Source organism: Rissa tridactyla, chromosome 3, assembly GCF_028500815.1.
Source record: "Rissa tridactyla isolate bRisTri1 chromosome 3, bRisTri1.patW.cur.20221130, whole genome shotgun sequence".
Classification (NCBI taxonomy): Eukaryota; Metazoa; Chordata; class Aves; order Charadriiformes; family Laridae; genus Rissa; species Rissa tridactyla.
In genome coordinates, this window is record NC_071468.1 from 31423014 (window position 1) to 31449880 (window position 26867).

Sequence of the window (26867 nt, forward strand, 5' to 3'; positions counted from 1 at the left end):
GATTGTGCCCGACTCATGAGCTCACCTAGGATCACCGGCTGCAGATCCGTATTTACCTTTCCAGGGAACTTGAAAAACAACTTCTTCCTGAGAGAGGAAAAAGGGTAGGAGAGCCTGTGAAAGGCAAGTAGGCAACAGTTCCTGGCACTGCCTGTGAACTTGCGGAGCTGTACAGTCATTTGTGGGATGCAGGCTCTGATTACGGCCATGTAAGGCCTGTCTCCCTCTTTTACCCCCCACTAGTCTGCGGAATGGAGCATGCAAAATAAAAAGGGAAATCTGAGACTCACACTGCGGCAGGCTGAACAGTTTACATTCTTGTCTGCCATGATATCCTCCTCCCAGCTTAGTCCTTATCTGTTTGACCTCGTATAGCCAGCATCAAAAAAGCTGATATTTAGTACAGAGGAATTCTGGAGTTCAAATGAGATAGCACTGCAAGGGAGAAAGAAATACGCTTGCAATATACTCTTTCTGAACTACGTGAAATCAAAAGCAGAAACGCAGAATGGTTGAGTTGGTAGGCACCACTGGAGAGTGTCTGGTCCACCCCTCTGCTCAAGCAGGGTCAGTTACAGCAGATTGCTCAGACCCATGTCCAGTCAGGTTTTGAACGTCTCCAAGGATGGAGACTCCACAAACCTCCCTGGGCAACCTATGCCAGTGTTTGATCACCTTCATAGTGAAAAAGTTATTTTTATGTCCTCTGTTGCAAATTGTGACCATTGCCTCTCATCCTGTCACTTGGTACTACCGGGAAGAGTCTGACCACATCTCCTTAGCTCCCTACTCCCATCAGATATTTACACACTTTGGTAAGATCCTTCCTGAGGCTTCCTTTCTCCAAGCCAAACAATCTCAGCTCTCTCAGCCTCTCCTTCCAGCCTTGCCCTTGTCTTCATTAAGGAAAATCTTCCCAAGGTGTCTTGGATCTCACTACACTGGAACACGCATGAAAAAACTTCTTTTAAACCTCAGTCTTGTGAGACTGTGCCAGCAACTTCCACCCAGGTTGATAATCTGTCTGTATGGCTCCTTGTGCTGACAATGGCCAAGCACTGCTGAATGGGGGCCTCACTTCTGCTGCGTCAGAGCAGAAAACACTGGACTCTTGCAACTGAATTCAAGAGCTTGTTATGACGACATGAAACTTCAGGGGGATCAGGTCACAGACATCAGTATGAGTAGGACCGTAAGCTGGTGTGGTTTTTTTTAAAAAATGCATCATTTGTTCCACTTCGGGGTATCTGATGCAATAACTGTGTCACAGTTTTCCTCTGTCACAGCCTTCCCACATGACAGTGGAAACATCACTTCAAACCAGCATTCTGGATGCTCTCCTTTCCCCCACACTCCCACTCCAGCTCCGCTTGCCATTAAGCTTTCTTCAGGTTTAGCACATGCTTATTCTTTCCATTGACTGCAGAATTTCTACAGTGTTCCTGTAGATGCTCCTGCATATTCTAGACCAAATTAAAAAAGTAAAAAAAAAAAAATTAAAAAAAAAATCACCAAAAGCCTTCATCTCACAGCTTGCCATCTCTGGCATGATATGTTCAGGTCACTCCTCTGGGCTTTTTCTTGCCACAAAAGCTCTGCCTCAGGTAGGATCTCCCCTCCACTGAATATCTAGGAAGACCAGGCTACCCGCACATGCTGCCTAGAGACATGAGCCAGTTCTTGGTACTCCACTAAGAAACGTGACCATGAGGAAAGTCCAGAGATGAGTCTTGCATCATGGGAAGTGGACAGGCAAAAGAGAATTCCCTATTCTCTTAATTTTCACAGAATCACACAGAATGGTTCAGGTTAGAAGGGACCTTAAAGACCATCTAGTTCCAACCCCCCTGCCATGGGCAGGGACACCTCCCACTAGACCAGGCTGCTCAAAGCCCCATCCAGCCTGGTCTTGAACACTTCCAGGGATGGGGCATCCACAGCTTCTCTGGGCAACCTGTTCCAGCGCCTCACCACCCCCACAGTAAAGAATTTCTTCCTGATCTTCAATCTATATCTCCCCTCTTTCAGTTTGAGGCCGTTACCCTGTATCCTATCATTACACTCCCTGATAAAGAGTCCCTCCCCATCCTTCCTGTAGACACCCCCTTTAGGTACTGGAAGGTCACTATAAGGTCCCCTCAGAGCCTTCTCTTCTCAAGGCTGAACAGCCCCAACTCTCTCAGCCTGTCCTCATAGCAGAGGTGCTCCAGCCCTCTCATCATCTTCATGGCCCTCCGCTGGACCCATTCCAACAGGTCCATGTCCTTCAATTTTGTCTCTCCTCTCTTAATTCTTGTACACCCTGAAGACATCACTTGGATGTGTGCCGATCCTGATGGAAGAGTTTTTGGTGCAGATGCCCCTCACATATTTTCTTTGCAAAAGGAACGAGTGATCTCTCTTACAGCAGGACTCTGCCCACCACATAGGAACACACAGATCCCTCACTTGCACGTCAAGGTCTGGGCATCACAGGGTGGAGTGAACCTGTTTCAGAAGGAGGGGAAATCCCCTCCGTGAAGTGGAGATCTAAAACAAGATGAGTAAGTCGGGAAAAACACAATTTCCATGTGAATGTGGTAGAATTTGGCCTCCCACAGCTAGAAGACTAGTAGGAAACAGTTTGCTCTGCTGTGTAATTTCATCCTTCAAAACCAAATTATAGTAACTGGTGCGGACATTCCAGCGTCTGCGAGCTAATGATGATAAAAGGTAGTCTCAACCGGCCAGTGCTGGGAGGAAATCAGGTGGGAGGCCCAGCCTCGCAACCAGCATTTGTAGACAAGCAACGTTAAGACCTTTCGAAGGGTGCCGTCAGCAAACAGGAGCTCAGGGAGCACTTCAGGTGGGAAGGAGGCAGGCAAGAACGTATCCATTCCTGCTAGCCTTTTTTTTTTTTGGGAGGGGGGCGGAGGGGGGATATGCTGCCAAAGGAGCCGGTTTGACAAAATCGAGGCTGGGTGCCTCTGTGCACCAGCGTAATGGGAAAGCCCTTCGCGAGGCAGGAAATCCTGGAGGCACTCCCCTTAGAGAAAGCTTGTGTGCTGTAGAAGATCAAATGGGGACTCCCCCATGCCTGAGGCCTGTGGAGGTAGATATTAAGAGATGATGCTCTTGCGTCCTTTGGCATATTTGCTTATAATTGCCATGCCCCCCAGAGTAACTGCTTTTTCCTTTAGCCCCACCAGGACAAGTACATTTGGAAAATGCCTCCCAAAGGCTCCTTCTCACCCACTCATCCTTGACCCCATAGGGCACCCTAAAGCTGTCTCTGGCTCCACAGCCCCAACCATCCTATGTCAACTTTGTGTCAGCTTTCCTACAGTATGGATTCCTGACCCCTGAGCTCACTTGACGCAGGCATGTGCCTGTATTCCCTGTTCCAGTGACTGATACCTTCAGCATTCCCCATGACTTCGCAAGTATTTTTCATACACCAGCCACATAACTTACTCCAACATCTCTCATCTCCTTCCCCATGGCACTGTGAGAACACTGGGGTTAAAAAAATAAAAAATAAAAGGGAGGGCAAGGGGGAAGAGAGAGGGACAGGGACAAGCAGGAAGCCAAAGCAGACATTACTCCTAAGGAAACCCATGAGTAAGGAGCAGCTTGGCCTGGCGCCACCTTGGCTAGCCATGACTCACCTAATATCTCCTACCCACCACTGTTTGGTTTGGTTTTTTTTAAACTCAAATATGACATCCTCCACTCCTAACCTGGCATATCTGGGCTCCTTCCACTCCAGACACTGCAGCTTTTCCCAGGTGAGCAAGGGAATCCCATCTTAACCTCCTCCTTACTGCCAGTGAAGCAACCATGCTCTCCACCCCATGTCTTCAGAGGAGAAGCTTTCAGTCATTCTGGCTGAGGAGGTGGATTGAAAAAAAAAAAAAAAAAAAAAAGGCAAAAAACACAACTAATAATAAAGTCACCTCAGCACGCATTTTCTAGCTCTATTCCCTTTCCTTTTGAAGCCAAGATGAAAGGATTAATGCACTATTTGTCTTTTAGCCCAGGTGGTCTGCTCTGCTAGCCTCTGCCCCATTTACCATTGTTGCAGCTAACAGCTGTCTGGATTGCAGCTGCTCTAATGAAAGAAGCCCTGAAATGTGCTACAGCCGGGCACCTGGCAATGCTGTACCCATTTGTTCATAGTGAAGGAACATGCGAGCTTTTAATTGTTCATGGCAAAGGGAGCTTTTTAATGACTTCAATTAACAGAGAGAGAAGAACTCCAGTTAGCTCTTGCTATACAAAAGAGTGTCCACAATGTCATTAAAACAAGATTTACAAGTGTCATAACTCTCAGCAGCATAGTCAACAATACAGCCAATCATTACAACTGAGCACCAAAGGAGAAGGGGGGGAACATCACACCACCGAGTAATGGGGGCAAAAGAAAGAAGTAGTGGGGGGGGAAAGGTGCAGAGGAAAAAAGAAAAGTCATTTTTTCCTTTTCAGTCTAAATTGATTTTATTCTACAAAATGCTACTCAGTTAAAATTGTAAAAGCAAAACCATTTTAATACGTTCTTTCTTTCATAGCAGCAAGCTTTCTCTAACAAGCTTTTTGTTTTAGTGCAAATACTGTAGGCCTGTATTACAGTAAAATAACAAGAACAGAAGAGAGACAACACCAGAGAGAATGCCTCAGAGCTGAGATTCTCTGGGACTGCAAGAACGATATCAAGATCACAATGAGCAAAGAAAGGTCCCAATTCAGCAGTCACCTTTAAGAACCTCCTTGGCAGAAAAGTATTTCACCGCAGACAAAAAAAAAAGAAAAACCATGATCTAAAACTTTTGAGGAAAAAAAAAAAAAGATAATGGTGCCCCCAAACCTTCAATAATCCTCATGGTCGCCTATTGATCACTGAGGCTTGATTCCACCTCCAACGCCCACTTTGCAGCAGCAAAATGCTACTGATGCTTTCAGTTTGCTCCCAGGAGAGTGGAATCAGAATTAGGCCCTTTCTGTATCTGAGGATCTTAAAGTAGACTTTAGTGACACGAGTAACTTATCGCTCTAATAAAGATGCACTATCCCTTATTGATGTTACTTTGAACTACACAGTATATCAAGATATATACAACACTTTATCCTCTCACTGAGCAAAAACAATTGGATACCTATTTTCTACACATTTTAATATGGTTTTAATATCAAGTAACCACAAACAAGAAAGTGGAATAACCCTTTAATCATACAGGATAGGAGGGGAACAATTAAGTAAAACAGGATGGGATTTTATTATTATCTTCTATTCTGAGATTTGTCCTCAACTCCACCTACTGTTCACAGAGGAATGATAATGCATCTTTAGAAACATATCTCTTTTTACATTTTATACAGACAACAACAAAACCCAGAATCTTTTATTGAAAGAATCAGAAAAAAAAATTAACCTAAAAAAAGAAGAAGATTGGAGTATTTTTAATGCTTTCTTTATTATATCCAAGTCTTGAACAGAAAAAAAAAAGATGTAAACATGATAAATAAATAAGAAATAAAACGTAGATTGTTCCCCCCACCTCTTAAAATGTTTGACTTGGCCTTCCTAATGAAAATGAACTTGTAAGTGTCATAAGAATAAGATTTCTTACATTTCAGAAGTCTTTTTTTAGAAGGAAAAAAACCCCAACAAACCAACAACAAAAAGAAAAAAAAAAAAAAAAAAGAAGCAACAACCAAACACCAGGAATGTGAGTTGGGAGGATGTTAAATTAATGGCGGGCAGATCTGCTGGAGCAGGCACAAGACGGCTGCCTGCCAATAAATAAGATACCAGGGAGGAAGGGGGTGTCTTCGGTTTGTTTTCATTTTTTCATTTCATTTTTTCTTTTCATTTAGGATGAAGGCCAGGTGGATCCTACATACAGTAAGCAGCAAAATTAAAGGTACAGATGAACTAAATAGATCATTTAAATAATAATTATAAAAACACAACAGAGGGCTACTGTCCCCGACATGTTGGTCCCAAATCCCATCACACCACCAGCAGTTTGAGACTTACCCAGTCTCCACGCCTATGAGAAAGGGATGGATGAAGGCAATGCCTCAACTGGGAAGGAGGGCAAAACTGGAATGGCAAACATCACCTGGAAGCTGAATGTCTCCTTCAATGCAGCTGCTGCTGCTCCTCCCAGTTTGGCATTGATTAATTTAAGGTGTTACTAGAGGCTTCATCGGGCTAGTCACTAGCGGGTTGACCCAGTACCAGCTGAAATTCCCTGGGCCTTTTTCTATTGACTTCAATAACTCATGGTCAGACACCAATCATAACAGCTCCCGCATCCCCATTGCATGCAGAACGTGAAGACGCTGTACATTTACGAATTGGCAGGGAAGGTACTCATGGAAAATACTGTTTTGGGTATGGGGAAGACAGTCAATTCCCAAAAAGCACAGCAGTAAACCTGAAAAGAAGAACCAAGGACCAGATCAAAACAGCAGCAGAGCTCAAGCTGCACCTGTCTGCCAGAAACTAAACAAAGGTAAGGCTGATCCACAAAATACAGAAGGCAGGAGACCAGCGATCCCAACACAGACATCCTCCGAGAGGTCTGAGGGAAAAAACAGGCAGGCACAAGGTGTTCGGAGCTTTTTCCAGACAGTAGAAAATAATTTTCCAGGCAGTTTCACATGGCTCCTGTCAGTATCACAGGACAGGAAAGGGGACCATCCTGTCCTGGCTCTGAGAAGGTCAATGACAAGGCAGCGGGCAAGGGCCAGCTGCAGCTCCTTTTGGCAACGATTCAGCGAGCAAAAGCGAAGGGAGGCTTTTGTTGTTTCACTAGGAGTTAGGCTTACCCGGCTTTGAGGAGGCACCTGACTTCCTGAAACCCCCAGTAGGAATGTTCCTGTTCTCCTGGGAGACAGCAATCCTGGTCCGCTGGCCTCAAAAGTAGCTGCATCACTTTAGGATTCACCACTTGTCAGTGTTGCATTCTGACCAAAAATGGGTGGCAATGACATGCAGAGACATTTTATTGAACAGTTTTAGATTCTCAATCCAGATTGGCCCAAACAAGCATCTGGCAAAATGGAGACAGTTAAAGCAGCAGCGGTTTAACCTAAAGTGATATCATCTACGTAAAACCCTATCGAAACAGGATCTTCTGTGCTAACTACAGGAAGCTTAAGGTCTACTTTATTAAAAAGGAAGTTTTGATGTTCACGTAAGGACAAGAGAACTCCTCTAGCAATCTTACTTATGCGTAAACTCAATTTGAAACCTCTAGCACCAGTATAATGATGGAAGTGTTTAAGCAATAAAGAAAAAGCCTGAATCACAATCAGCTTCACGAAGCAAAAAGATCACTCTTATTTTCCTATTTCTGGCAGGTTTGGTAAACACCCGGGTTTAAAAATAACAGCAATAATAAAAAAGCAAAGCCTACCTTTAGAGCCAAAGTAGTGTCCCTTTGAAATGATTCAAGGAATGGGCAGTGGACAGGGTTTGAGGGAAGCCAGCCCTGCTGAGTAAAGGTCTAGTTCCACAGGACTGAACCCTATTAATTCCCAGTGGAGTTGGAGGGGACTGCAGCAGTTTTTGCATCTCACAGCACTGGCCCTATAATCACATACTGCATTTCTCCAGGTCCAGCCTGACCAAGAAATACCCTGGTTTCAGTTGATTAAAAAAAAATAAAAAAAAAATAAGAGGACAAGCAAATGTCACGCCAAAATAAACAGCTGCCACCACAGCTTCAACAGGCAGGACTGAATAGCTATCCACTAAGCGGCTTCGCTGGCCAGCTGGGCAATCCTAGTGTGCACACAGTCATGGATTGTCATCAACAGGAATTGAGCTTGGATCCAAGCAGGAACAGATTAGGCACATCATTACTGTTTTCAGTAGTGAACATCAGCGCTGGAGAGCTTCTGCCCTCTGTAAGCACTTAGTAGTAGCAGCCAAGCCCACGGGTTGGAGACAACAGGACCCAGGGCTAGGGGAAAAGCCCTCTGATTTGTGTGTTGTCTTCAGGCCAATCAACCCCAACAAAACCAGGTCAATTACAATGCACAAAAAAAAAAAAAAAAAAAAAAAAAAAAAGGCCAAAGACCAAGGTGCAAATAACGGTAATCGATTTTCTTCCGCGATCAATTTGTCATTCATAATCAGAGGTTATCAGAAGCTCTGTTCTAGTTCAAACAGGTCATCACTTCAACCATGCCATTCCTCTCTGATCAGGAGTACCTTGTGGCCTCTGCTGTGCTGGAGGTTGGACCACTGCCTTCTCCCCAACCTTGGAAATTGGGAATCTCTGAGCAACAACACACACTACTATCAACTGGTGGATGCACGCCGCTTCGTTTCCCAACATTGAAGAAGTCAGCAAGGGGACAGCTAGCTAGTTTCACCCTCTTATCTGCTGCCAGTCTCCATCCTAGATTTATAGGCACGTGGTGCCACCCCTTTTTCAGTAGCTTGTTCTGCAAATATGGCCAAGGGGAGGGGAGGATTTACTAACAGGAAGAGATCAGCCTCTGAGTCAGGAGCCCTGATGGGGAGGAAGATGCAATACTCCCTAGACAGCGGGCAGCCCAGGAAAAGTAAACAACAAGCAGCAGATTTGATATCCACCAAACTGGGGTAAAACCCTGCCAAAGACACTGGTAAGTGCCAGCCCAGCAGCTTTCCTGATGCTACTTTGGCCCTGAGATGCTAACTTGTTTTTTGAGGAGCCCAAGGTGATAAATAGATCTACATTAAAAAAAAAAAAAAAAAAAAAGGCTTCCACATGAGCCTCCTGCTGTCTCTGTTTGCTGCGTCTGTGCCCCAGGCCAGAGTTACAAGCTCTGCCCTTGCCACTGAGCCCTCAGGCTCCTCTTGGTTCTCCCTCCTGCAGATCTCCCAGCCATCCCCCTCCTGCCTGGGCTACCCTACGTGCTTCCCACAGCCTGTCCCAAGAGGAAAGATCCTAACAAGCCTTTAGAGTTCAGAGCAACTGGATGAAATGTCATGGGGTCGACAACATTGGAAATGATAAGCAGAGAGAGAGAGAGAGAGAAAGAGAGAAGTTGTAAGATCAACTAACCAGAATGATCTAAGCACAGAGCACAACCGATCAGATCAATTCACAAAGGAAAGGGACGACTAGCAACTGTCTGCAGCTCGCCTTCAGTCCTGGCCAGGAGTGCTCTCCAAGTCCACTACGGCCACAAAGAGGTTTCTATAGGCAGTCCCTACAGAGGGGACATCACCCTCTCCAAACAGTCCTGGCGCGTCAGTCCCACCCTTGTCGTTTCCTGCCTCCAGGGAGCTGGCGTTGGTCCTCACTCTCCTTCCTGGAGCTGCAGCACTTTCCCATCCTTGTTCTTGCTGCCCTTGTGCTTGAACGATCCCGTGCCTGTCTCTAATCCCATGGAGGGGGGCTCCCCCCGTCGTGCTAGGGGGGAATGTAACACACTGGCAAAATGAGGGGCTGCAGGGGGATTACAACGCCAGCAAGGTGGGAGAGTTCAAGGAATCCGAGGACTGGTCACCGCTGCTGCTGCTCCTCCGGTGAGCTTTGGAGCAGGACTCGGACGGGGAGAGAGGAGACTCCTGATCCAACACGTTGGGGTAGGTGAACACCAAGTTGGAGGAGCCAGGAGTGATGGCTGGTGTTGAGGTCACCACGATGGGAGTGTTGAGTGCCTCCTCCCCATAAAAACCTCCAGCAATGTTGATGGGCTTAATGACAGACCTCTGGGCTTTGTCAAGGACCAAAGAGGAAGATGGGATCTCTTCCTCCACAGGCTCCTGCTTCACCACCACCGCTCCGCTTGCTCCAGTCCGAACGCTCTGGAGGCTGCTGGATGGTGGGCTCCGACGTTCCTCAGGGCTGATTTTGCACACAGGGCTGTGAGCCACCAGCATAAACTCCAGCTTCTCCTTCTCCTTCTGGAGCTCAGCGATCTCCTTTTGCAGCACCGACTTCTCCTCCTCCAGCACTTCAGTTTCCTGGAGACAAAAAGGGAATTAAGTAAGTATCAGAGGCTCTGGCACTGCTCCTCACCTGCAACATGGCCATCAAGTCCAGTTCCCATTTGGCATGGGCAGATACATCCCAGACTCTTCATGAGACAAGCAGGCACCTGGTCATTGCCACCTGAGCATCTTGTGTTTCATGGTCTACCAGTAGGCTATTCACAAACTTCACTGATCTAAGGGTTATAAACGGTCTTCTCACGAGTGCACCTTAATTTTCTCATGGCCAGCTTCTGCCACTCTGTCTTGGCTTGTGACTTAAACAACTCTTCTCCCTTGCTGTCTGCCTACAGACATCTTAGAAGAGAGGACTCAGATCTCCTCCCATAATTTTTTGTGTCAGGTAAGTCACGTTCTTTTCACTTCTTAGATAGAGGTAGTGTACAGCAATCCTTAAACTGTTTCCATTTCTTTCTGTAGTGCATATTCCAGATGAGGTCTGACACTTGCCTGACTCCTGCACAAAGGAATAACACTTTCATCTCCACTGGATCATCCCTTGATGCATTCTTGGATTAATACATTTACCTTTGGTCACACCACACTGACAGCTTATAGTCAATCTGTGAGCAACTAGTACCTTCCTATGCGAGGAGCTCACCATTTCACAGAAGTACTCACCCTCAGTCCTTCAGGATATGACTTCCCACTTTGCACTCCTTTCAATTCCATTACTTTAGTCATGATAATCCTTGAATTCTTCCTAGAGAACGTCCTGCCTCCCCTACACTGAGAATACCTCCTGGATTGGAGTCAGCAGCACGTTTCACTGGTGTCCTTTCACTGATGCTGCCGCGCTTGTTAATAAGATCACAGAATACAACCAGCCCCAGGCTGGTTCTTGAGCAGAAGTGCTGGAGCCTTCCCTCCAGCCTCTTTCAACACAACCCATCCTTGTCTTCTCTTCAGCCAGTCCCTTACCCACGCCATGTTTTTTGCACTCATCCCTACCTTCTCCAGTTTATCTAGTTATTTCCCCTGTGGCACCAAGACCACACGTCTCTGCGGTGCTTTATTTGTGCAGGAAGTCAGTTACTCTCACCAGAAAAAGGTTAGCCTAAAGGGTGTAGCTTTAATAGGTACATATAACTTTTGGATGATCCTACCATTTTCAGTGCTTTTGCCCCCAAAAGCCTACCTTTGAGGCACACAGCATCTTTATTTCCACTTACAGAGGGAGTACAACAGTAGCGAGATTGGTACTAGTTGGGAGGCGAGCTCCTAGGACTTTGGGCATCAACAAGGGAAGGTTAAGCTCCTGAGCTCCAGGCCTGAGCCCTCACCACTGTTGATGTAGGATCAACACCACCAGGCAGCCTTGGAAGGGGAAGGCAGTATGTGTTTCGTAGCATCTTCCTCAAACATGCTAGTGGAGGGAGAGCAATGCCCTGCGAGCTGGTCCAAAGGGTGGGCGACAAGGAAGGAGAAATGTATGCAGAGCACGTACCGCCTGGAGTTTCTCTGTTAGCTCTCGACGCCTGTTACGACACTTAGCAGCTGCCAGCTTGTTCCTCTCTCTCCGGATCCTTCGCTTCTCTTCTTCCTCGGGCGACAGCTGTGGGCAAGTGCCAAGAAAACCCACAATCAGATCTGAGCAAGGCATTCCTTGAAGTTTGTGAGGATTTAACCTCCATGCAAAGGAAAAAGGCCTGATCCAGCAGGATGCTGAGCACTCCCCCTCTTCACTGATGTCAGCAGAAGATGAAAGCGCGCAGTATCTCTGCCTGCTCCTCACCCTTCTGCTAAGACCCGGTGAAGATGGAGCGGGGAGCAAGGGGAAGATTGTGTAAGAGGACAGTGAATCTGCACCAAGGCCAAACAGATAAAAGATGCTCTGATTGTTTCACAACTTGGGTGGTACATTAAGCAAAACCAGAGCACGATGTTGTAAGTGCCTCTTTCTTGAAAGAAAATATCTGCTGCTTCCCACACAAAAATAGTTGTTAGCTTGAAGGTCAGGGATGGAGTGGGGGGGGGGGCGGGGGGCAGAGGGGGACAGGGAAATCAGCAGAGCTCCCATGAAGTCCGTGAAGCAACAGTGATTTATACCACCCAAAAATCTGACCTCAGATTTTCGAGCACTCAGCGAGATAACACACTGTGCTTCTTGCATCAGCAGGCAAGGCTCCAGCGATATCAAGGGCTTCCTGAGGCCAGCTGACATCCTCACTGATGTAAATCAGGAGCAATTCCATAGAAACCCATCGAGCGACACTCTTGCGAAACCAGAGGAAGTGAGCAGGAGCCCACGGGATCTGGTCAAATCAGGCCTAGCTTCTGAGCGTTTGAGACGAGGTTTTACAAATCCCAGCAGCAGCAGATAGATAGGTTTGCACCACTGCTGAGGCCGAGGAGACGGTACAGCGGTGGGTGACCAGGGCTGCCGAGGCTGTGCTCACGGCATGCAGGAGCCGGTGCAAACCGCCAGCTGTAGGGATTCATGGCACTCGCTGGTCCGTGCATCCCCTCTCCGCTGGGGACAGACCCTGTGCCCCACACTTCAGCCTCGCCGGGCTGGTGTGTGCTGCAGGGGCTTCGGTGACTGCAAACAAAAGTGAAACGAGCGCCCTGCAAAGCACATGTCAGATCTCACTTGATGCCAGCAGGGAATGGAAAGAAAAACCTTTTCATAAAAGCTTTCAGTTTTAATATCTTCAGGGGCTGTCAAAATTGCAAATGAGATATCCACCTTTTCACTATCTTTTCCTTTTTGCATTAAGTTTTACTCTAACCTCATTCTGGTTTGTTTTGGTTTGCTTTATTTCCTTAATTTTGATCTTTGCCGTTTTGGGAGTTTACTTCAGCCTCTGGGCATTCCCCTTGCTTGGTTCTGCTTTTTTATTTATTTATTTATTTTATTTTATTTTGGGGGATCCGATCCATGCCTCCAATTTCACCTGCATGCACCATGAGCCCCCTCGTGCACACCAAGCAGTACAAACACTTCTAGGACTTCAGGACACAGGCTTTGCGGCCTGAAACTTTTCCATCAGCAGATCGCAGCGCTCCATCTCGGGGCAGGGGGTACCTCCACCCTGCTGGGCAGCAGCCGGCGGGGCTTTAGCATGTTCCCCTCCCGGTAAGGAGCCCCCGCAGGCACCACTCTCCCCAGTACAGCTCTGCCTGCTCAGTTCCCAGCCCACGCGTGTGCGGGTTAAAAATGTATTTGCAACACGAGTACCCACAATACAGCAAAGCGTGAAGCTTGCACACCGAGTCTGTGCTGACTTGGGGCCTCTGCGTACAGTTTTCAAGAGCCCTTTCATGCTTCAGAAGCACAGACCTCACCGAAATATGTTGGGACTGAACTTCTCCTCCCGGGGCCTTCAGTTATTTTTAAATTATCTGTCTCAGAGGCTATGCTTTGCAAAAAATCTCATAGACGGGGCTGAAGCCCCTAATCTGGACGTGCTTAACATTATACCAGGTCTAAAAAGGAATATTCTGTCAGCGGCTGCTGGATTTGTTTGAAAGCAGTTGGATTTGGCACTCTTCGTGCCCCTGCTGTACGCGTTATCTGTAGCTTGTCCAAGCCCAATACGTGCATTCGCTGGCAGAAATGTTCATCAAAACAGGCTCTTTTCATAAAGCGTTACACAGTGTTTTCCAAAAAGGCACTCCGATGCAGTGTTCAAAGCACCAACAGCGGAAACCTGAGCCAAAGAGCCACGGTGAAGCGCCCGGGTACTGCCTTAGCACGTGTCTAATCAAAAGGACTTGGCTTTGAATGACCCACAATGAACGGCTTGCAAACAAGCCACAGGCCAGGAATTGCTTGGCAGGCATCCTTCAGCAAATAACTCCAAACAACAAATAAAGCGGAGAATATGGTGATCTCTTCACGGCCAATTTGTGAACACAGAGGCAGCATTTGTCAAACAAATTAGTTGTTGCTAATTATTCCCCCAGTTCTCGTGAGAGCTTCCCTGGCTTTGGACACCAGCCCTGTGCACAGGGAACCGGGAGGTAGCTCCGGCTGGTGGAAAGGGCTGGCACTTATCCGAACCACCACGGCTGCCCCATCCTTTCTTGCAAAAAAGGGGTCTTGGGTGTGCACAGAAGGTGCAGCTCACTCCGGACAAGTGGCTTTAACCCCTTCCCTGCCTCTTAGGTCTAAACCAGACAGCGACTCCCCATAAAATAATCAGGCTGTGCATCAAAACAGATGACGTGGAAGTAAAAGTAGGGCTGGTGAGTCTTATTAGAAACAGACCTCATGCAACAGCCTGTGCTCGTGTTCTGAGGGTGCGCAGTGCGTCTCATTACACTGCTCTGCAGCGACCCACACAACTGCTGCTTGGGAGCGATTCGGGGAGATCTAGATTATTCAGATTTTTGGGGGGTTTTTTGGTTGTTGGTTTTGGGTTTTTTTTAATGTAAAGAAATCGGCCTAGCACTGCGGATAGCTATTCACCAGACAGCCCTGGAGAAGGCTGTTTCTTACTAAGAAGAGACTGACGGGGCTGAAAGGATATCCAGAAGATGAGATGCCTGCAGCTAGTCCACCGCCCTGCCCCAGCACAGGATCCAAGGTCCCGGCTCAATAGTCCCATCAGGAGGCTGAGCACAGGGCAGTAGTGGTACAAGCTACCCCATCCCAGCCATGAAAATGCCACTGGGTTGGGAGTAGAAAAGTCTCTGCTTATGGGATCCCCATCTCACCGCTGTAAAGAGATCATGTTTGTAGTGGGAAGGTGGATTTAGACCCCAGACACCCAGAAGGCTCTTCCTACTAGAGTCAAGGTGCTCTAGGGAAGCTGTTCCTCCCTGCACGACGCTAGCTGGTACTGGTGGTATCACCCAAAAGTGAGACTGGAGAAGCGCTAGCTGCCGCAGAGCAGATATAAAACACCAGCTGATGTAATTTGGGTGAAAGATTTGTAAAGGACCTACGTAAAAGCTCCTTGGCTTGCTCAGAGGTTTCCTTCTGTCTAGAGTGGCAGAGACACTCAAAGTGAAACCCAGGGCTTGACTTCAGAGTTTCACCTGCTTTTGAAACCAAGCCGCAATGTGGCCCAGTGGTGCGAAGCGTTTGATGGAGATTGGGTAAGTCTCACCGTATGATGAGGAAGCAGCAATAAAATCACCCTCCGGCTTACACCCTATGTCACCCTGAGAAACCCCAGTGCCTGTACATCCCAGGGGACGGACCTCAGCGCTCCCCCATGGGGCGGGGAGTTCCCAAGGGAGGGCAGGGGGGGAATCTCTCCCCGCTGTGGTTACCTGCTCGTCTCTTCGTCTCCGGCCCACTGTGGTCCCGATGGTTTTGATCACACCAGGTCGCTGAAGGGCCGTGTGTCCGGCCACTGAAGACAGCGGGGGCAGCGGGTGGCTGTAGGGGTGCGAACGAGAGTAAGGGCTTGACATGGAGGTGATGACGGTGGGCTGAACCATCCACTGCAGGTCTTGGCTGGTTGTGATGGCGTTGATTGTAGGGATAAAAGCACTGCCTGATCCTGGCATATCTACTCGAAATTTCTAGGAGGAAAGGCAGGGGAGAACAGGGAGAGAGAGAAGAAACCGTCAATGAAAGCAGAACATAAGTGGTTAGTCAGAAACCAGCTAGGCCCTCAGGAGAGGCACCAGCGAGGATCAAAGCAGCACCTGAAGCAAAGGCACTGGCTGCTGGAGCCTCTGCAGCATCCCGGGCTGCCCCCACCCGCCGCAGCCCCCCGAGGAAGGTATGGGCTCAGGAGCTTCCCCTCCCAAGCAGGCCTGCCATCTGCCAGCCCCCTTCCTCACTCCCCCCACACCTCCCCAGCATCCCCTACGCCAACCTCCCCTCCCGGGCCGCATCCCCACCGCCACTGCTCCTTCCGGTGTGGAGCGAAAGGGGAATTAAGGAGTTTCTAGAAAAACACTTCTCTGCCAGTCCAGAGAAAAGGAAGAGAAACTTCAGTTCTGTAATGCCGCTACCAAGCGGAGCGGAGCCTTCTTCTACCAAAAGGTTCCCCTGAAATTTGGGCTTGGTCCACGTAGGGTTTGGTCCAGCAAGAATAGCAGCTTGCTTCTCGTTCAGTGGTTCTGCGCTCGCCGCACACGCAGGGCGAGAAACCAGGCCCTGGGATGGTTACGTGCAAGGATATGTATTTTAATAGCCGCCTATAAAATAGGTCTTAGGATTCAGATCGGACAAGTTCCCTGCAGCTCTCTGCACTGTCTAGACAAAACAAGGCAGCAGTAAAACCAAGGCAGGTAATGATCTCCTCCAAAATACATGTACACCTTGTTTCAGACAGAGGTAAATCCATCTGGATAATATGCTGGCACTAAACTGCAAGGAAAACAATCGCTTGTCCCCCGAGGGGGAAGCAGGGGAGAAAGAATGCTTTTGTCTATGCGGAGCTCCTTCAGGAGGCTTTCAATGGTTAGACTCGGTTTTACAGACAGACGTGCCTTGCTCCAGTAATGGCTGTGCAAGGGTCGGGGCTCGTAGGACCAGCAGCCGTCACCACCACCGATCTGTAAGCCTTGAAAAGATCCCGTGAAAAATGTGCATTCTCAGGTCAACAAACTAGCTTCCCAGAGAAGAGAGAGCCCTTGCATCAGCCTGACCTCAGCTCAGGTAAGCGTCCCAGATAAGGGACAGCACTTCAACACAGATTTCCTTTTCAGGGTGTGCCTAGTCAAGCACCTTAAGTGCTTTGTTAAACCAAGGCTACTGCAAATAGTATTTCACATTCTGATAGCTACAGCATTTCGGGCCAGTATTAGCCATGAGAAGTCCAGCTGCCAACGCCTGGAGACCAGAAGATCCAGTTTGAATACCAACAAATGCCGACTTACAGCTTTGGACAGCTCAAAATCTAGCAAGAAAGGACAAGAGAAGGAAGGAGTGAATCAAGTTAAGTGGGTGGGGGAATTACACAGACAGGATGACACTGGCACCAAGATCTTGGCAAAAGCCCCACCAGAACCTCAGAGATTCACCTGGCACTCGAGTCCAGCACGGCCTCAGCATAGCCCACATTTCAGCGCATGCCATCTTTGTGAACTCTCCCAGACCTGCAAACTGCCAACACTACAGAGGAATTTACAGGCGCAAATCCCTTCTGCTCTGCCCACTGTAGGCTGTGGCCACATGGCACAGGAAAGGATGGATGCCTTGGTGCCTCCACAACCATAACACAGTAACAAAGGGATCTTAACCTCGCAGAAGGGAGGAAGGTCAAGACTAGTTAAACCACAGGTGGTCAGGGGATGCAAGTTCTGCTTCCAGCTCCACAAGTGGCTTCTGCCATGACCTTTACCTACCTGTGTCACCATCCCTCCAGTAGCCAAAAAGCAGAGAAGACACTTTTCTTTGCAGCAACACTAGAAAGCTGTGGCTGCCAAACATACTGAGATCTTTTGGTGCTTTGCTATGCAAAGGCACCGTTTGCATTCCAGAGAAAATGACCTTTGCAGTGGTGTCACTGCAGCCTGCGACACCCAGTGTCCTGCTAAAAATTCCCCCATCAGAGGTCGGGAGAGTCAGACCCATCACCAAATCAGTCACATAAGATACAAGTGTCTGACACAAAGATCTCGCTCTGAGTTATTGATAAAGTGACTACTGCACTTGCAGTCACTCTTGTATTCAAGCTAGGACCCTTCTCGAACACTAGCGGAGCTCTCCTGGACAGCAAAAGGGAGCTGCTCAGTTCAACCACATCCCTCGGCAGCTCCACCATGCTTGCTTGCAGACCCAGGGAAGAGACCGGTGGGACTGCAGTCCCTTTCTGTGTCGTGCTCCATCTCTGTCACCAGCTTCCTTTCTAACCCCTTGAAACGGCCTATAAAAATTCCCCAAACCTGTATTCTGTATTTTCCAAAGGCAGTATTTTTCCCAGATAACTAATTAAGGGACACACTGTTGCGACAGGCTGAGTCTTCAGGAACAGGGTGCTCAGGCTACCGCTGGGTTTTACAGGCATTGCTTCCTGACTGGTGAGGCTTTCCCTACATACCTCGCTTTCCCTGCTAGGACACTGACACTGGATCAGCTTTGCTGTGCCAAAACGCTGCTGGCCCCCCACACTGTGCCCGGTGGCGATCAGCTCTGACCCCTGGGACGCTGCTGGTTTCAGTGGCAGGCCCCAAATTCCCCGCCACCTCCCCTACACAGTCCCTTTTGGCACTGGCCTTCTCACTTTGGAGCTCCAGACCTTGCCCAAACATTGCTCCCTCTCCAGAGAGCTTCGGTCCCCCTGGCAGCACCACCTGCCCTCACCCACCTCCCTGTTTCTCCTCTTTCCAGACCCCCTCCTGCCATTTCCTCATCCATGACACCCGCGGCTCTCCTCTTCTGACCCAGGAGAGGCTCCTGGAGGCAACTCTCTGCCAGCTCTCAGTTCTCCTTATCTACGAGGAATTCACAGTGCTATACAGAAAAGATGTGGTGATGGCCAGATTGTAAGGCTGCACATGCAGCACGCACTCAACCACAAAGCCACCGCTCTCCTCCTGACACAAGCAACACGCAGGTGAAGGTATCATTAGAAAAAAAAAAAAGTACCCCAACAACTAAACGGCAAACAGAGAATTCTGTTACTAAGACTGCCAAGAACTGAGGTCAGTCTCTGCTCTGCCTTAAGAATATAGAGCTGGAGAGAAGCCTCCACGGGCTGGGACAAGCTACATTAGCAGGTTACAACTTCAATGCACAGGCAGCATGGGAACATCGCAGGCTTTGGCTCTGTTGTTCCCTTCTCCATCTTAACGGGGAGTTTCTATACCGCACCCCATTGTGTCCCTGCTCCCCTCCTGACCTTCACTTACAACTGTAACTGCAAGCGCTGAGCGGCACCAGAAAACGGTACAATGGCCATGGAAAAAACCAAACCCAACGACAAAACCATGAAAAAAAAAACACCCAGAGGATCTTTACAGCTACTCAGTTATCAAATATAGGGCATATAGGGTATATCCTATAATAAATACAAGGCCCTCGATGTCTCTCCCACGTTGGGCGTCTCCTCGAAGGAAAACTGGAGACAGTGCTGGGATATCTGAAGGGAAAGTCGACTAGTCTGAAAGAGTACACAAACTCTTCCCATTAAAGTCTATGTTTACCACATGGCAAGTCAGTGATTAGGAAAATAGCATGACACGCAACTTAAAAGAAAAATGTTCCACTGCTGCGTTGTATGGGAAAAATAATTAAAAAGCATCAAAGTTTTGGCTCAGAGACCCATTTTCCACTTAAACATGTGACTGATGCATCTTTTCTTGCTTTGGGAAAAAAAAACCCACTGAAGAAAAAATTTCTACAATGCATATTTTCTGTAGTGATAAAACTCTGCAGATCTCCGTAGACCAGAATCAGCAGAACAGCCCGACAGCTAGGGTAAAGGCAACGCTTACATTTGATCCTAATCTACAACATCTGTAAGGATCAAGGGAAAGACAAAGCGCGAGGCCTTGAGAAATCTCCCAGATTCTTAAAGAAAACATTTATATTCTCCCTAAGCCGGCGTCCTGCTCAAAGCCCTGTTTCAGATAGTAACCCTAGAAACTGGGCTCTGGCCCCTGTATCAAACGCCTCGCACGCCAGCTGCCCGGGGAAGACCTGCAGCCCCAGAAAATAAAAAGGGGAAAACCCAGTTACGGGTCAGACCTCGACAGACGAAATACTAAGTGGCGCCGGAGTTTCATGACCTCCTACAGCAAGCGCTTGAATCCAGGGCAGCTGCTGAATCAGAGGAGAAAAGGGGAAGACAAGGGTTTTGCAGCTTGCCGGGCGTTTCCAGCTTCTCGGCCCCCTTTTCCCGCTCCCCAACCTTGCCCTGGCATTTATTGTAAAACAAGGGAATAAACTGGAGCCGAGCTACAAACCCTGGAAACCACGGTCCTCAGCCCGCAGAGGGCACCAGCGAGATGCGTTTGGAGCAGGCGGGGAGCGGCGGCGAGTCATTTCTGGTAAAACTTCTTTAATGTGAGGAATGTCACGGGCTGGTACGGTTGGCAAAGTTTAAGACTGGACTTTTTTTTTTTTTTTTTCTTTTTTTAAAATGATCCTATGACTTCTCGATGGGAAGACAGCAACGCGCTCACGCTGCCAGTCCGCTCATACAAGCCGCACAAGAAATAATAATATTGTGAGAAAGGGGGCGGGAGGGGGGTTGGGGGGGAGAAGGGGGAGAGACCAACTCTGAAAAAGCAAAAAAAAGAGAGTGAGGCTGGGCCAGCTGATGTAAACAAGTTATGAAATAACCCAGGTTTGTATAACTGCCCCGATTGTGTAATGCTTTCCCCAGAAGTGGTGGATTTAGTCGATGTGGGCATATAAGCCATTCCGAGATGTTTTCTTAGGAAAATGAAAAGGAAAAACAAAATTAAAAAAAAAAAAAACAACCCCCTAAAAAACATAACTCAACCTCAAACCGCCCGACTAGACTTTTAGGTCGGTGAATTCACGCCGCTTCCACAGGAAATATCTCCCATTCTTCGAGTGCCGCCCGGCAGCGGCGGCGTGCGGGGGGAGCGGGGCCGGCCGACGCGGGGGGCGCTCGCCCGGCGGCTCCCCGGCAAACTCCCGCTCGGGGAGAGGGAAAAAAAAGCCGTCACCGGTAACATCTGCCGGTAAAGCGAAGGAGCGGGCGGGCAGAGCACAGCGGCACGCCGCCGGCCTTCGGGTCTCACCGGTGGGAGAGGAGAGAATAGTGACACCGCCACGGAGCCCAAGTTTGGGGGGGGTGGGGGGGGTGAGAAGCGGGGAGACCTCTTTAGGCGCTGGAAAAAGCTACAGCTCGGTTCAAGCCCGTCCCCTGCGTGTTTTACGGCGGCAGCAATAACGCCTTGGAAGTAGCTCCGGCGGCACCTCCCAAAGTCCCAGGGAAGACGCCCGCCCGACCTGCGGCGAGGGAGCCCTGGCCGGTGCCCGAGCGGCCGGGCAGGGGCGGCGAGCGGCGGGACGGAGAAGCTCCCGAGGAGAACAAAAGCAGGAAGGAGGAAGAGTCGGATGCGCCCGCGTATTTGCATTACCGGCCCCGGAGAGGAGCTGCCCGCAGGAGCCCCGGGATTTCCGAGCCCGCCCCGTCCCGCCGCGGCGCCGGGTCCCCGGGTACCAGCCGGGGTCTCCCCACCGACGCCCGCTCGGCGGGGCCCGGCTCTACCTGTGGCCGGTGCGGCGGAGGCAGGCGGCTCGCCGGGCGCTTCCTCACCGCACCTCTCCCACGACACCCCGGGCGGGCACCCGCCGAGGAAGGGTCGCAGCACTCACTCGCTGCGGGGCGGGTGGGGAGGGAAGGAAGGAAGGAAGGAAGGAAAGCAGCGGCGGGAGCCACGGGACGGCGTCTGCGGGCAACCCCGCGCCCCGGTACCGCCTGCGCCCCCGCGGACGGCGCCTCTCCGCCGAGGAAGAGCCGCTCCCCGGGCGTGGCGGTGAACTCCCGGTGCCGGGAGCGCTGGCAGCAGCCCCCAGGAAGGGACGGCGAGGTATGAGGTGGGGGGGGGAAGACGGGGCCAGCGTCCGGTCCTACCTGCTGGGCTGCGCCGCTGGAGTAGGTCTCGGGATGTCCCGGGGAGCCGCTGCTGCCTCTGGAGGAGGTGTCGAAGTTCCCGGGGTAGTCCTGGTACATGGTCCGAGGTCGGGCCGGGGGAGCCGCGTCCCCGCCTTCCCGCACCGACACCCGCCGCTCCCTCGCCGTCTCCCCGCCCCCTTCGACTCTTGCCTTTCGCCTCCCGAGGCTCGCCGAGGGAAGAAAGGGGGGTTAAAAAAACAAAAAACGGCTTTGGAGAAGGGAGGAAAAAAGGTAAAAAAGGGGGGAAATAAAATGAGAGGAAAAAAGAAAAATAAAATAATAATAATAAAAGAGACTCAGGCGGAGGCGAAGCGCGGACGGGACGGGAGGTCTCGTCGGCGGGAGCGGAGCGGAGCCGGCATCTGTCCTCTCTCCGCGCTGCCCGGCGAGACTCGCCCCGACGGCGGAGCGGCCGCGTCCCCGGGGGCTGCAGGCGGAGCGGTTCTCCTCCGCCCCCCCCCCCCCCCCGCCTCCGCTCCACCACCTCCACCGGCCGCCCCTTTTCCCGGGGTGGTGAAAGGGACGAGCGACGTGACTCAACCCGGGTCTCGCTCCCCGGGAAAAGGTGAGGGGGAGTCGGGTTGGGGGGGGGGGGTGGGGGGGGTGGCGACCGGCAGCTCGGCGGTGACTCAGAGCAATGGCATCGCCCCGGCGGCCACTCGCTTATTATCCGCCCGCCCGCACCATGTGCACTCGCACACGTCAAACCCGCGGCCGCACCGGCCCCACCTTGCCGGAGACGGAGCCTCCCACCTGCCGCCGCCGCGGGGGGGGCGGGAGCGGGAACGGGGTACAGCGACCGCCCCCGCCGCTCCGCCTCCCCCCCCCCCCCCCGTCCGGACCCGCGCGTTGCGCGGGTCCGGACGGGGGGGGGGGGAGAGGCGGAGCGGCGGGGGCGGCGCGGCGGCGTGTTCCCGTCAGTCCCCGCCCCCCCCCGCCCCACTTGGTGCCGTCCGTTGTCGCACGTTGCCAAAAATGGTCATTTGCGTCGCACGACGCCAGCGCGGGTTTCCTTGCCGCGGATGACGCGGTGCGAGAGGGATTCCCTGGCTTCGGGCGGCGGGATTTAAAGGGGCAGGCGCACGGCTTTCGGAGGGATGCGGTGGAGGGGGGGGGAAGAGGAATTTTTTGATGGGGGGGGGGGGGGGGGGGGGGTGCCGCAAATGTCGCCCCACGGTGGGGACGTCTGCGGCGGTGGGGAGTGGGGGGGTGTCTTCCCAGCAGGGGTGGGCGGCACCAGCCGTACCCCAGTGCTTGGCCCGCTTCTTCCCGGCGTCAGGAAAAAAGCGGCTGTTTTTTATGGCAGCCTTAACCTATTTTTAATATTTTTATCGATCTTAAATTATATTTATTTAGGTATCGTTTATTTAATTAACTATTAAATATTTAATACCTTTATTATTTAATTAATTAATTTATATTTCATTTAATTTTATTCTAGTTTTCTTTTTCTTTTTTTATTATGCTTTACTTTTTAATTTTTTTGTTATATTTTTATACTTATTTTTATTTTTTATTTGCTCTTATTTCTGTTCTTTTTCCCCCTTTTTATTTTTTTATTTTTCAATTTATTTTCACTTATTATTTTATTATTTTATTTTATTTTACTCTTTTACTTTTTTTTTTTTACTTTATTTTACTTTTCATTTTCATTTTTATTTTTCCTTTTACTTTTCTTTTTTCAGTGGACCCCTTCCACCCTCCTAGGACGTGGCTGCAGAGCCACTCCAGGCCTCCAGAGCAGCGTACGTCGCAGGGCAGAGCAGGTACCAGCCCTAGGCTGCCCTGCAGTAGAAACTGGGGGGCAGGCAGGGACGGCGGCAGCCCGCCTCAGGTGGCTGTGGCATTGCCGGGTCACTGACTGGCACAGGCTGGAAGGTGGCAGAAGCAGATAGAGCAGAGCCATCCCCAGGGAGAACGCAGGCTCCTGGCTGACCTGCAGCAAAGGCAGCAGCGATGCTAGTTTGCCAATTGTTAAAACGTTGCTCTTAAAACCCAAAATGTTTGGTTTTCACCCTCCCTGGAGGATTCACCCAGCCCTGAGCGTGTCCTTTTTGCTGGTAGAGGAGGAGAAGTCATCTAAGTTCAAGCTGTAAAATCCCATTTAAGCTGTCTCACGGGCAAAGTATTTTCCCACAGGAGCTCATCCGAGAGTAATGGGCTTTCCTCCACTGGCACCAGCCTCCTTGGGCAGGGAGAGGCAGCGCCCAAGCTCGATCCCAGAGCCTTCGGGGAGCTCTGAAAAGGAGCAGCCCATCGGTGATAAGTCTTTAGCACCTGGGTTTTTTTTTTAGCACCAAGCCAGGCATTTGGGGACTAAAACTCCTGCCAACGCCGTTCAGTTTTCAGCACCTTCATTTTCCAGGCAATTGAAATTCTCCATCCCAACTAGCCGCAGCTTCTGACTTTGGGGGAGGTGGAGACGGGGCTGTAAAAATAACCCCGTGTTTCCCACTTTCATGGCATTTGGAGCGAGGGGCTGGGGAGGGGGAGAGGCACTTGGGGCTGTGACGTGGTTTTCCCCTTGGGTTGCACGTCAGGCAGATGATCTGCATGTGCTTCGTTCTGCTGGAAAGAGAATTAGTTCAAGATGTGAGAGGAATCGGGCTGCAATCGTTAAGAGACAAAGAGCGATGGGGGAAAACCACATTGTAATAGAGAAGCTCAAGAAAAGGGGTTTGGTTTTGGCCGGTCACCTCCCTTGGCTCTGCCTCCAGCTCCCCTCAGGTGGGAGGTTGCTGCTGGCCCAAGGGTTTTACAGGCGTCGGGAACCTCTGCTGTCATCTGGGGTCACCAGCCCCGGCGTCGGTCATGTTTTACATCAGGCTGGTGGGCTTGTTGAAACCACGCGGCTACGCAGAGAGGAATGCAAAAATATTTGGTCCGGGGAGAAAGAGATGGCCAGAAACAGGGGGTACGGAGAGGCGGGAGCTGGAGCATTTTGTGAGAGGAAAAGAGAGGGAGTTTTTCGTCCTTCCCCCCCCACCGAATTGTTTCTATAATTTTTCTTCAGCAGGTCATTAAACCTAAAATACCTGCTCTCCTCATTTTTCTGCTCAAGTACAAACATTCTGAGCGTTGTTTTCAAACATTATTGCAAACATGATTTGGGCACATCTATACCCCGTCCTGCCGAATTTGCCTGAGACCTCGTCTGGGAACAGCCTGTTTGAAATGACATTCGAGTGCTGTTTTAATATTCAGCTGCAGTTAACGTGGATGCAATTAGTTGACGCTTGTAAATCCTCAAGTTAAAAACCTGGTAAGAAGGGCAGGAAGCTGGAAGCACACCTGAGGCCAAACCCTCAGCTCCTGTTGGGCAGTGAACTTCTTCCAGGGCTGGAGTGGCACCTCCTTGCCCTCCTGGAACGCCTGACCCCCGGCCCCCAGATGCGACGCTGAAGTTCTACCATGTATTTGCGTTGACTTCGCTAGAGTTTCTTTTGGCCTGGGAGCACAAACCCCCTCTGGCTAAGACAGGCTCACCCATACAGGAGTTATTGGGTATGTCCCATGAGGAAAAAATAATCAGCCCCTTGGAGCCTCCTCATTCCCTATCAGCCCTTTGTAATACTTTCTTATTTTTTTGGATCAAAGTAACTCAGACTAACCTGGCTCGTGGTGCCCCAGACACACGCATTTTTAATCCGCATCCAGACCAAGCTTCATTGTGCAATAGGCTCCCTGCTTCCAAAAAAACAAGAGATAACATGTACGTCTGCCTAGTCCATTCTTGCCTGAACCATAGACAAATTAAGACCAGCCCAGGTTCCAGGGCAGGAGAGGATCATTGTAAGGCAAATGAGACCTTGGCTCCTCACGCTTCTGGATTTCGGGAGTAATTAGGAGACTGAAACCCAGACCTGGGAATGCTTTTCACCGTGTTTTTACAGGAGTGGAGGATAAGGGCACTCGGCAGCAGCCTAGACTTGGCCCTTGGCAGGCGCGTGGCAGAGCCTGCAGTTAGGACCTCCTTCTCCAGCCTCACCAGCCACACCGTGTCACCTGCCTCAGGGCAAAATCATTGATTTTCGATCAAGGAGGGAGATAGCAACCACATTCCTCTTTCTTCTTGCCCTTTTTTTTGTACAACCCTTTAGACACTTTTTGCGAAGAAGCCTTCACCTTAAACATACACTGTCACCAGTGAAGGATAGCTGAGACGTGCTGTGAGTGTCCCCACTGCAGGGCAGGGCAGGGCAGGCCCCCGGCTGGGGGGCAGCTCCAGGGGTGGTGGGACTATGGCCACTCTGCACGGGCAGGACACGGGCAGCTGCAGGACAGCCCAGGAAAGGGCACAGGCCTCTTCTCTCCATGCGATTCATTATATCCTATTTTAAAGCTCATTCCCACCCTCCCCAAATTGGAGCCATCTCAGCCACCCTTCGTTAAAAAGGACTTTTATTACAGAAGCGACAACTCTGTTGCTTCCCAAGACCTTTTCCTTGAGCTCTCTGAAGAAGCAGTGTACGCATTTCCAGAGTTCTTCAGCCCTTCCTGACAACTATACTTTCATCTGTGCGCGAAGCTTGCTTTCATATTGTCTCCCTAAGTGCTGAGAGCAAGTGTTTTGATGTTAACTTCTGGGAACGAGCTCTTAAGCTACCACCTCACACTTAATTACAGTTATTTATTAAGTACTCCAGCGTATCCAAGGGAGAATGGAGGTTTTCTGCTTCAAAGGGTTTCTGGACGTGGTTGGGCAAACACCTTTCGCCAGCCAGAGTGCTTTTCCCTACCCACTGAGCATCAGACCACGGAGCTCCCTCTCCTGCTGACAACCCCGTTGTTTTCAGAAGGACGCACGGCAGCCATAGGGCCCCACTCCAGCAGCGCGTCGTATCTTTAGGGCAGGGAGTCACTCCCCTCAGTTGATCTCCAGTGAATGCAGTGGGACAGTCCCTGTGTTCAAGCGTGCAGCTGGCTTGGTCCCACATTCCTGGTGGGGAATGGCACTGCCATATGTCCTGTTCAAGGTAATGACGCTAATCCTGCCACTCTTACCACAGCCTGGTGGTGAGGTGACATTGTTTAACTCTTTCCCAAGCCTGATGCCAATAAAAGCCCAGGATAAAGCCAGATGCTGTGATGCTCTTCCCTCTTTTGAACCAGGGTTGCGTGATGCTGAGGGCCTGGGATGCAGCATCGGCACCAAACCCCTCCGGCACTGCTCAGTCAGGCTGGTGGCACAGCTGTGGTGTGGTGCCATAGCCAGAGGTCCTTCTGGCTCTGCACAGGGTCAGCACTGCAGAGATCCCAGACGCCGACAAAACCAAACACTACTTCAAAGCAGAAACAGCTTCAGCCCTCTTAAAATGCTCCAGAACAAAGATCCTCCCAACCCACTGAGCAGCAGGTGCAAGAAGTGGAGTTGGACCAAGGGC

At 50.2% G+C, this 26867-nt stretch overlaps 1 protein-coding gene across 1 annotated transcript; it reads right to left on the bottom strand.

The window, feature by feature from the left end:
• Positions 1-9007: 9007 nt before the first annotated feature.
• FOSL2 (FOS like 2, AP-1 transcription factor subunit) lies at positions 9008-21934 on the bottom strand. Its single transcript, XM_054196594.1, has 4 exons — positions 21442-21934; positions 15203-15457; positions 11427-11534; positions 9008-9952 (listed from the first exon to the last, which is right to left on the bottom strand). The coding sequence occupies exons 1-4, from the start codon at positions 21538-21540 to the stop codon at positions 9443-9445; spliced, it is 972 nt and encodes a 323-aa protein (XP_054052569.1). The 5' UTR covers positions 21541-21934; the 3' UTR covers positions 9008-9442.
• Positions 21935-26867: the final 4933 nt, after the last annotated feature.